Genomic DNA, 11,603 nt, shown 5'->3' on the forward strand with positions numbered 1-11,603 from the left:
AGGACAGGGTGATCTGAACACCTAAAAACCTGAAGCTCTCGACCCTCTCTGGTTCATCCCCGTTGACGTAGACAGGGGCACCTTCTCCTTTCCGCCTCCTGAAGCCGATGACAATCTCCTTTGCTCGGTTGAGGTTGAGGGAGAGATGATTGTCACCGCTGCACGGTCCGCTCCCGATTCCCGTCGGATGGTAAAATTGACCCCCGGTCGAGTTGGGTGTTTCATCATTGGGCCTCGCCAAGTCCTGGGACAACAAAAGTCGGCTGCGGGGGGGGGGGGGGGGGGGGGGGAGTTCAGGAGCCGGGCTGTCTCTCTCTCTCTCTGACCTCTGACCTGTGACCTCCAGGTACTGCCTGCTGACCTCGCTGAAGCAATGCCAGCTCCTGCGGGACTCGCTGACCAACAGCGGCAAGAAAATCATCTTCCAGAGCCGGGTGAAGGAGGAGCCAGCGTATTACTGTAACGAGTGTGAGGTAGGTGGGCGAGGGGATGAGGGTGGGGGGGGGTTCCCTTCAATCCCTTATTCCTCCCACCACCACCGGCCCAGCAAGACCCAGGGTGGGAGGGGGCCTGGAGTTTGAGATACAGCCCTGGGGGCGGGGAGGGGAGGGGATGGGCATCACGGAATCCCTACGGCGCAGGTGGAGGCCCTTCGGCCCAGCGCGTCCGTGCCGGCCTCTCTGACAGAGCATCTTACCCAGGTTAAACCCACGTCTCTCCCCGCTGCTGTAACCACCACCCACACCCCCACACTGACCCTGCTAATTCACCCAACCCAGCTCGTCTTTGGGCACCGAGGGGAGAACGTGCAGACTCCGCACGGACGGTGCCCCCGAGCCGGGAATCGAAACCTGGGTCCCTGGCGCCGTGAGGCAGCAGCGCTCACCCACCGTGCCACCCTGAGATGAGGGAAAGGGAGGGGGGGGGCGTTGGTATCTGTACCCACAGCGATGATTTGGGGCAAGCGTCTGGATGATGAGAGGTTCCAGGACTCTCCCGCGTGGCACTTGTAATCACATCACCACCCCTCCCTCCCCATTATACTGACTCTCTATCTCCCTCTCTCTCTCTCTCCCCCCCCCACCTCCCTCTCTCCCCCTCTCCCCCGTGGCTCTAACAGTTGGAGGTATTCAACATTCTCTTTGTAACGAGTGAGAACAGTAGTCGGAAATCCTACCTGGTCCACTGTGAGGACTGTGCCCGACAGCAGAGCCCCTCGCTTCTGAATGTCGTTATTCTGGAGCAATACAAGATGGACGACCTGGTTCAGGTTTACGACCATTTCACACTGGTGAGTGTGGGGTGGGGGGGGGGGGGGCGTTGGGGGGGGTGGTGGTGGTGGGGGAGGAAAGAGTGCGCAGCAGGGGGTGTAGGGTGAGAGTGCAGGGGGGAGGGGAGTGTCAGGGGGCGGGGCAGTGTGAGGGAGGGAGAGGGGAGAATGGCGGAGTGTGGGGGGGGGGGGGGGCGGTGGGAGGGGCAGAGTGAGAGGGTGGAGGAAGGAGTGTGCAGAAGGGAGAGTGTGGGGGTGGGGGTGGGGGTGGGGGAGGAGGAATGCAGGGGCAGGGGGGGTATAGTGAGGGGAACGGAGGTGTCCTTGGGCACTAACTCACCTGCCCGCCCCCCCCCCCCTTTTCTTTGTCTACAGACGCCTCAATCAGGATCATCCAGATGACAAGCTCCTCAAAAAGCCATACCAAATGCTTCTCACTGTCCGAGGTTCCTCTGCACCCCAATGAGTTCACCCCCCCACCCACCCCTACCCCTCAACATCTCCACGGACTGTCCAACCAGCGCCCAATCACTATGCGGGATCTTTTGCATCAGCCAGTCAGTTGCGGTGTTTACTCAACCTTATCATCATCATCAGCAGCTGCTGATTGGCCGTGCGAGGTGGAACAAGATGGCTCGCGCCGCGCCCACACCCCCCTCCCCCCCGCCAACCAACCAACCAACCAGTCATGTGCAACAAGATGGCCGCCACCCCCCCCCTCAGGTGGAACAAGGTACTGCCCTGTAAGGTAAAACAAGATGGCCGCCCCCATCCGGTGGAACGAGAACAAGATGGCCGCCCCCATCCGGAGGAAACAAGATGGCCGCCCCCATCCGGTGGAACGAGAACAAGATGGCCACCCCCATCCGGAGGAAACAAGATGGCCGCCCCCATCCGGAGGAAACAAGATGGCCGCCCCCGTCCGGTGGAACAAGAACGAGATGGCCGCCCCCGTCCGGAGGAAACGAGATGGCCGCCCCCCCACACACCTCCCCACTGCCCCCCCCCAAACCCCCCGCACTGTTGGCGACTCTGAGCAGTCACGTTGTCGAACCTCTTGTCACTTGACACTGCAGCAAATACCACTTTGGCCTTTCGAAGATGGGAAGAGGAAGAGGAATGGAAATTAAAAATAAACTTTTTCCTATCGAAAAAAAAAATGTAAGCATTAAGAAGTGGTTTTGGATTGCTAAATACGGGTTATAGCAAGAATTATTTTTGTCGTAGTTTCTTGTATGTGTTTCTATGTATAGTGTCACTTTAATTTAGACATACCAATCCCACAGTAAAATATCTCACGTGTATAAATTATCAATCACATCATCCATTCAATTTTACCTCCATTTTTTAAAGTTTTTTTTTTCTAATGTACAGTTTTTGGTTTATTTATGAAATCCTCTATTTATTCTAATTGTTTTCCCTGAGATTTCACATTTTTAAAAATGATTTCTTCCCTGACGGAAAACATTTCCGACTCCGAGTTCGGAGCGGGGGGGAGGTTGCTGTCCCTCCTCTCTCGTCACCGCTCTCCTGACTCTCCCTCTCTCGGGTATTCCACTCCCGTACCCCATTTCCTGAACCTTTCTACCTTCCCCTCCGCCTCTCTATCTCTCTCGCTCCTTCTCTCATCTCTCTCTCATCCCTGTGTGTCTCTCTGCCTCGCTCTGTCTCTCTCATCTATTTTTCTCTCTCTTTCCTATCCACTGCTCCCTCTTTTTCTCGTCCCTCTGTCTCTCTCTCTCTCTTTGCGTGTGTGTCTGTCTCTCTCCGTCTGTTTCCTGTCTCTCTCTCTGTCTGCCTTTTTCTGTCTGTCTCTCTCTTTGTCTGCCTGTCTCTCAGTCTCTTTCCATCTCTATCTGTATTTCTCTCTCTGTCTCTCTGATCCTTATCCCTCTCCCTCCTTTCCCACTACCCCCCCGTCTTTATTCTGTTAGGAGTTAGCCGGGAGTTGACAAGAGTCGGATTTGATTGGACTTGTTTTCCCGAACTGTGTGCTATTGTTTTTTTTTAATTCTAATGAAAATTGTGCTTGGGGCTTTTTTTAAAACCAAGAAGTTAAGTTTTGCAATGGAGTCTGAGGGTAGCTATGATTCTGTTTTTGGATTTTATGATAAGAATATCGTTTTGGAGTTTTACTGCACTGTTAACGCAACTGAGCCAGAACTGTCTTAACTTTGTGAATTTGTGTGACACAGATAATAAAGCTTTTGATAAACTTTACTCAGTCCGCACACACCCCTTCACTCGGGGACGGGAGCGCGCTGGGTGGGTGGGTGGGTGGGGGGGGATCTCCGGAATTCGCGATGGCGGAAACCCCAGGATTGAGGATGGGGAAAATCTCCGGAATGCGGGTTGGGGAACACCTTCAAAATTTGGGATGGGAAAATCTCTGGAATTGGGACAGGGAAATCTCCGGAATTTGGGTTGGGAAACCACCCCCGAATTCAGGATGGGGAAACCTCTGGGATTTGGGATGGGGAAACCCCGGGATTGAGGATAGGGAAAATCTCCGGAAGTCGGGATGGGGAAATCTCCAGAAGTTGGGATGAGGAAATTATCCAGTTCTGTGGGAAGTGGGGGGGGTAACCCCATAACAGAATGGGGAAAATCACTGGGGGACAGGGATGGTGGAGAGGGTGGGGTGGGGGGGGGGTGGTGGAGAGGGGGGGGGGGTGTACGGGTGGGAGGGGCTGGGCTACTCCCAGAACCCTCCCCTTTCCGAATTCCTGTAAAGGCTTCGCCAGCGGGATCGCCAGGGATCACTCCGAGCAAACAATGACGGAATGAGGTGAGTGAGAAAGATGAGAGGGCTCAGTGGCCGGAGGAAGGTGGGGTGGGAGACAAGATGGGGGTCAGCACGATGGGAATCAAAGGTCAGTGAGATTGGGGGGGGGGTAGTCAGGCTCGGGTCAAGGTCAGAGATCAGTGGCGATGGGGTCAGTGAGATGGCGGTCAGCCGGGGCTCTGAGTTGGGGGGGCAGTGGTCAGTGAGATGGATCAGGGGTCAGTGTGATGGGGGTCAGCCGGGGCTCTGAGTTGGGGGGGCAGTGGTCAGTGAGATGGATCAGGGGTCAGTGTGATGGGGGTCAGCCGGGGCTCTGAGTTGGGGGGGCAGTGGTCAGTGAGATGGATCAGGGGTCAGTGTGATGGGGGTCAGCCGGGGCTCTGAGTTGAGGCGGGGGGGGCCAGTGAGATGGATCAGGGGTCAGCTGAGGGGTCAGTACAAAGGGGGTCAGAGGTCAGTGTGATGGGGGTCAGCCGGGGCTCTGAGTTGGTTGGGGGGGGGTGGCAGGGGTCAGAGGTCAGTGCGATGTGGGTTAGAGGTCAGGTGATAGGGGTCAGATTGATACAGGGCTATGGGAGAGAGTGGGATTAGTTTGGGGATTGATACAGGGCTATGGGGAGAGAGTGGGGCAGTGGGATTAGCTTGGGGATTGATACAGGGCTATGGGGAGGGAGAGGGCAGTGGGATTAGTTTTGGGATTGATACAGGGCTATGGGGAGAGAGCGGGGCAGTGGGATTAGTTTGGGGATTGATACAGGGCTATGGGGAGAGAGTGGGGCAGTGGGATTAGCTTGGGGATTGATACAGGGCTATGGGGAGGGAGAGGGCAGTGGGATTAGTTTGGGGATTGATACAGGGCTATGGGGAGAGTTGGGCAGTGGGATTAGTTTGGGGATTGATACAGGGCTATGGGGAGAGAATGGGGCAGTGGGATTAGTTTGGGGATTGATACAGGGCTATGGGGAGAGAGTGGGATTAGTTTGGGGATCGATACAGGGCTATGGGGAGAGAGCGGGACAGTGGGATTAGTTTGGGGATTGATACAGGGCTATGGGGAGAGAGCGGGGCAGTGGGATTAGTTTGGGGATTGATACAGGGCTATGGGGAGAGAGCGGGGCAGTGGGATTAGTTTGGGGGTTGATACAGGGCTATGGGGAGAGAGTGGGGCAGTGGGATTAGTTTGGGGGTTGATACAGGGCTATGGGGAGAGAGTGGGATTAGTTTGGGGATCGATACAGGGCTATGGGGAGAGAGCAGGGCAGTGGGATTAGTTTGGGGATTGATACAGGGCTATGGGGAGGGAGCAGGGCAGTGGGATTAGCTTGGGGATTGATACAGGGCTATGGGGAGAGAATGGGGCAGTGGGATTAGTTTGGGGATTGATACAGGGCTATGGGGAGAGAATGGGGCAGTGGGATTAGTTTGGGGATTGATACAGGGCTATGGGGAGAGAATGGGGCAGTGGGATTAGCTTGGGGATTGATACAGGGCTATGGGGAGAGAATGGGGCAGTGGGATTAGTTTGGGGATTGATACAGGGCTATGGGGAGAGAATGGGGCAGTGGGATTAGTTTGGGGATTGTTACAGGGTTATGGGGAGAGAGCGGGGCAGTGGGATTAGTTTTGGGATTGATACAGGGCTATGGGGAGAGTTGGGCAGTGGGATTAGTTTGGGGATTGATACAGGGCTATGGGGAGGGAGAGGGCAGTGGGATTAGTTTGGGGATTGATACAGGGCTATGGGGAGAGAATGGGGCAGTGGGATTAGTTTGGGGATTGATACAGGGCAATGGGGAGAGTTGGGCAGTGGGATTAGTTTGGGGATTGATACAGGGCTATGGGGAGAGAATGGGGCAGTGGGATTAGTTTGGGGATTGATACAGGGCTATGGGGAGGGAGAGGGCAGTGGGATTAGTTTGGGGATTGATACAGGGCTATGGGGAGAGAATGGGGCAGTGGGATTAGTTTGGGGATTGATACAGGGCTATGGGGAGGGAGAGGGCAGTGGGATTAGTTTGGGGATTGATACAGGGCTATGGGGAGGGAGAGGGCAGTGGGATTAGTTTGGGGATTGATACAGGGCTATGGGGAGAGTTGGGCAGTGGGATTAGTTTGGGGATTGATACAGGGCTATGGGGAGAGAATGGGGCAGTGGGATTAGTTTGGGGATTGATACAGGGCTATGGGGAGGGAGAGGGCAGTGGGATTAGTTTGGGGATTGATACAGGGCTATGGGGAGAGAGCGGGGCAGTGGGATTAGTTTGGGGATTGATACAGGGCTATGGGGAGAGAGCGGGGCAGTGGGATTAGTTTGGGGGTTGATACAGGGCTATGGGGAGAGAGTGGGGCAGTGGGATTAGTTTGGGGGTTGATACAGGGCTATGGGGAGAGAGCAGGGCAGTGGGATTAGTTTGGGGATTGATACAGGGCTATGGGGAGAGAGCAGGGCAGTGGGATTAGTTTGGGGATTGATACAGGGCTATGGGGAGGGAGCAGGGCAGTGGGATTAGCTTGGGGATTGATACAGGGCTATGGGGAGAGAATGGGGCAGTGGGATTAGTTTGGGGATTGATACAGGGCTATGGGGAGAGAATGGGGCAGTGGGATTAGTTTGGGGATTGATACAGGGCTATGGGGAGAGAATGGGGCAGTGGGATTAGCTTGGGGATTGATACAGGGCTATGGGGAGAGAATGGGGCAGTGGGATTAGTTTGGGGATTGATACAGGGCTATGGGGAGAGAATGGGGCAGTGGGATTAGTTTGGGGATTGTTACAGGGTTATGGGGAGAGAGCGGGGCAGTGGGATTAGTTTTGGGATTGATACAGGGCTATGGGGAGAGTTGGGCAGTGGGATTAGTTTGGGGATTGATACAGGGCTATGGGGAGGGAGAGGGCAGTGGGATTAGTTTGGGGATTGATACAGGGCTATGGGGAGAGAATGGGGCAGTGGGATTAGTTTGGGGATTGATACAGGGCAATGGGGAGAGTTGGGCAGTGGGATTAGTTTGGGGATTGATACAGGGCTATGGGGAGAGAATGGGGCAGTGGGATTAGTTTGGGGATTGATACAGGGCTATGGGGAGGGAGAGGGCAGTGGGATTAGTTTGGGGATTGATACAGGGCTATGGGGAGAGAATGGGGCAGTGGGATTAGTTTGGGGATTGATACAGGGCTATGGGGAGGGAGAGGGCAGTGGGATTAGTTTGGGGATTGATACAGGGCTATGGGGAGGGAGAGGGCAGTGGGATTAGTTTGGGGATTGATACAGAGCTATGGGGAGAGAATGGGGCAGTGGGATTAGTTTGGGGATTGATACAGGGCTATGGGGAGAGAGAGGGCAGTGGGATTAGTTTGGGGATTGATACAGGGCTATGGGGAGAGTTGGGCAGTGGGATTAGTTTGGGGATTGATACAGGGCTATGGGGAGAGAATGGGGCAGTGGGATTAGTTTGGGGGTTGATACAGGGCTATGGGAAGAGAGCGGGGCAGTGGGATTAGTTTGGGGATTGATACAGGGCTATGGGGAGGGAGCGGGGACAGTGGGATTAGTTTGGGGATTGATACAGGGCTATGGGGAGGGAGAGGGCAGTGGGATTAGTTTGGGGATTGATACAGGGCTAGGGGGAGAGAGTGGGGCAGTGGGATTAGTTTGGGGATTGATACAGGGCTATGGGGAGAGAGTGGGGCAGTGGGATTAGTTTGGGGATTGATACAGGGCTATGGGGAGAGAGTGAGGCAGTGGGATTAGTTTGGGGATTGATACAGGGCTATGGGGAGAGAGTGAGGCAGTGGGATTAGTTTTGGGATTAATACAGGGCTATGGGGAGAGAGTGGGACAATGGGATCAGTTTGGGTATCGATAAGGGCTATGGGGAGAGAGCAGGGCAGTGGGATTAGTTTGGGGATTGATACAGGGCTGTCAAGAGAGAGTGGGCAATGGGATTAGGTTGGGTTTGATACAGGGTTGTGGGGGGCAACCAGGGCAGTGGGATTAGTTTTGGGATTAATACAGGGCTATGGGGAGAGAGTGGGACAATGGGATCAGTTTGGGTATTGATAAGGGCTATGGGGAGAGAGCAGGGCAGTGGGATTAGTTTGGGGATTGATACAGGGCTATGGGGAGAGAGTGGGGCAGTGGGATTAGTTTGGGGATTGATACAGGGCTATGGGGAGAGAGTGGGGGCAGTAGGATTAGTTTGGGGATTGATACAGGGCTATGGGGAGAGAGTGGGGGCAGTAGGATTAGTTTGGGGATTGATACAGGGCTGTCAAGAGAGGGTGGGCAATGGGATTGGGTTGGGATTGATACAGGGTTGCGGGGAGCAACCGGGGCAGTGGCATTAGTTTGGGGATTGATACAGGGCTATGGGGAGAGAGCGGGGCAGTGAGATTAGTTTGGGATTGATACAGGGCTATGGGGAGAGAGTGGGGCAGTGGGATGAGTTTTGGATTGATACAGGGCTATGGGGAGGGAGAGGGCAGTGGGATTAGTTTGGATTGATACAGGGCTATGCGGAGAGAGCAGGGCAGTGGGATTAGTTTGGGGATTGATACAGGGCTATGGGGAGAGAGCAGGGCAGTGGGATTAGTTTGGGGATTGATACAGGGCTATGCGGAGAGAGCAGGGCAGTGGGATTAGTTTGGGATTGATACAGGGCTATGCGGAGAGAGCAGGGCAGTGGGATTAGTTTGGGGATTGATACAGGGCTATGGGGAGAGAGCAGGGCAGTGGGTTTAGTTTTGGGATTGATACAGATCTCACATTTCCACCCTCTCCCACAACTCTCACCAACTTTTACAGATGCACCATAGAAAGCATTCTTTCTGGTTGTATCACAGCTTGGTCTGGGCTCCTGCTCTGCCCAAGACCACAAGGAAATACAAAGGACGTGAATGTAGCCCAATCCCATCACACAAACCAGCCTCCCATCCATTGACTCTGTCTACACTTCCCGCTGCCTCAGGGAAAAGCAGCCGGCATAATCAAGGACCCCAAACACCCCGGACGTTCTCTCTTCCACCTTCTTCTGTCGGGAAAAAGATACAAAAGTCTGAGGTCCCGTACCGACCGACTCAAGAACAGCTTCTGTCAGACTTTTGAATGGACCTACCTCGCATTGAGTTGATCTTTCTCTACACCCTCGCTATGACTGTAACACTACATTCTGCACCCTCTCCTTTCCTTCTCTATGAACAGTATGCTTTGCAAGAAACAATAATTTTCACTGCATCCCAATAATAAATCAAATCAAATCCTTCTCCCCTGTGTACTCTATGAACGGTATGGTTTGTCAGTATAAACGCACAAGAAACAATACTTTTCACTGTATCCCAATACATGTGACAATAATAAATCAAATCCTTCTCCCCATGTACTCTATGAATGGTATCTTTGTCTGTATAACACACAAGAAACAATACTTTTCACTGTGTCGCAATACACATGATAATAATAAAGTAAATAAAGTTTACAACTCGTGATACGTATATTTATATTATTCATTATTTTGCAATGAAACCTTTGATTGTGTAAAGCCTCATTGAGTCACCGTCAGTTCAGGACAAAGAATAAAAACAGCCCGGGAAACAGGCCCTTCGGCCCAACGAGCCCACGCTGCCATTTTAACATTCCCAGTCCCCCCTCCACCCGTCTTTGTGGGATACGACACGGAACCTGCTTTGGAATAAGATTCGATTCGACAGGTTCCAGAGGGAAGGAAGTATTGTGGTGCAGTACCTGTACACAACAGACGGGGGTGCCCCCGAGCAACATTTTGAATTGAATGGGGATAAAGAGGTCCTGATATTCCTGTCTGGGGCAGGGGTTGGCTAAAAAGTTTGTTTGATCATGGCTGATCATCCAATTCAATATCCTGATTCCCCCCCTATCCCTCGATCCCTTTAGCCCCAAGAGCGATATCTAATTTCTTCTTGAAATCACACAACGTTTTGTCGTCAGCTACTTTCTGTGTGAGTGAAGTCAACGCATTCACCACCCTCTGGGTGAAGAAATCTCTCCTCACCTCAGCCCTAAAAGGTTTACCCCTTATCCTCAAACTGTGACCCCCTGGTTCTGGACTCATCCCACCATCGGGAACATTTAGGACTCGCCACGCAGTGTGTGTGTGTGTGTACACGTGTGTATGTGAGAGAGACAGTGAGTATGAGTATGACAGTATGCGTGTGAATGTGACAGTGAGTGAGTGTGACAGCGAGAGTGTGTGTGCGCGCGTGTGAGTGCGACAGTGAGTATGACAGTGTGCGTGTGAATGTGACAGTGAGTGTGTGAGACAGTATGAGTATGACAGTGTGCGTGTGACAGTGAGAGAGTATGACTGTGCGTGTGAATGTGACAGTGTGAGACAGTGAGTGAGTGTGACAGTGAGTGTGTGTGTGTGAGTGCGACAGTGAGTATGACAGTGTGCATGTGAATGTGACAGTGAGTGTGTGTGTGAGACAGTATGAGTATGACAGTGTGCGTGTGACAGTGAGAGAGTATGACTGTGCGTGTGAATGTGACAGAGTGTGACAGTGAGTGAGTGTGACAGTGAGAGTGTGTGTGTGTGTGTGAGTGCGACAGTGAGTATGACAGTGTGCATGTGAATGTGACAGTGAGTGTGTGTGTGAGACAGTATGAGTATGACAGTGTGCGTGTGACAGTGAGAGAGTATGACTGTGCGTGTGAATGTGACAGAGTGTGACAGTGAGTGAGTGTGACAGTGAGAGTGTGTGTGTGTGTGTGTGTGTGTGTGTGTGTGAGTGCGACAGTGAGTATGACAGTGTGCATGTGAATGTGACAGTGAGTGTGTGTGTGAGACAGTATGAGTATGACAGTGTGCGTGTGACAGTGAGAGAGTATGACTGTGCGTGTGAATGTGACAGTGAGAGTGTGACAGTGAGTGAGTGTGACAGTGAGAGTGTGTGTGTAAGACAGTGAGTATGAGTATGACACTGTGTGTGTGAATGTGACAGAGTGTGACAGTGAGAGAGTGTGTGTCTGTGTGTGAGACAGTGAGTATGACAGTTTGCGTGTGAGTGTGACAGTGTGTGCGTGCGTGAGTGTGCGTGTGACAGTGTGTGTGAGAGAGTGAGAGAGAGAGAGTGAGAGAGTGAGAGTACACACTTGCTTCCACTGTCCTCACTCGATTCTCCAGCCTCTCCCTCTGTGGGGAATTTGCAGTTCAGTAACTCCCGCTGACCCTACACCCCACCCCCTCCTCCCCACCTCAGCCAGACCCAGGCGCTCCCCCACCCCCCCCACCTCTCTCCTCACGTCACGGTGGGGGGTTATCTCACATTCCTGGATTAAGTGCGGGGGCCCCCTGCTCCTGGTTCCTTCAGAGAGAGAGAGAGAGGGAGAGAGAGGTCTGGAGTGGTTCATTCTCGAGCTTGGCAGAGACGCGCACACAGACACACACAGGAACCATCTCCGGGGGAACCCAGTGGGCCAAGGGCTTCGAGCAAGATCCCAGGTCTTACCAGGGGAGAGAGAGTTGCTTTGTCTTGGAGCGGGGGCGGTGGTGGTGGGGGGGGTGGTTGACACCGCC

At 53.3% G+C, this 11,603-nt stretch overlaps 1 protein-coding gene across 1 annotated transcript; it reads left to right on the top strand.

The window, feature by feature from the left end:
* Window positions 1–346: 346 nt before the first annotated feature.
* LOC145340363 (histone demethylase UTY-like) lies at window positions 347–1,904 on the top strand (the record flags this gene model as incomplete). The annotated part of the gene is made up of 3 exons (XM_080184820.1): window positions 347–473; window positions 1,121–1,291; window positions 1,646–1,904. Coding segments are annotated over 3 exons (325 nt in total), but the record flags the coding sequence as incomplete, so codon positions are not given.
* Between the last annotated feature and the right edge of the window lie 9,699 nt (window positions 1,905–11,603).

This window comes from Carcharhinus amblyrhynchos, unplaced genomic scaffold (assembly GCF_965287045.1).
Source record: "Carcharhinus amblyrhynchos unplaced genomic scaffold, sCarAmb.v2.hapA scaffold_957, whole genome shotgun sequence".
Lineage (NCBI taxonomy): Eukaryota > Metazoa > Chordata > Chondrichthyes > Carcharhiniformes > Carcharhinidae > Carcharhinus > Carcharhinus amblyrhynchos.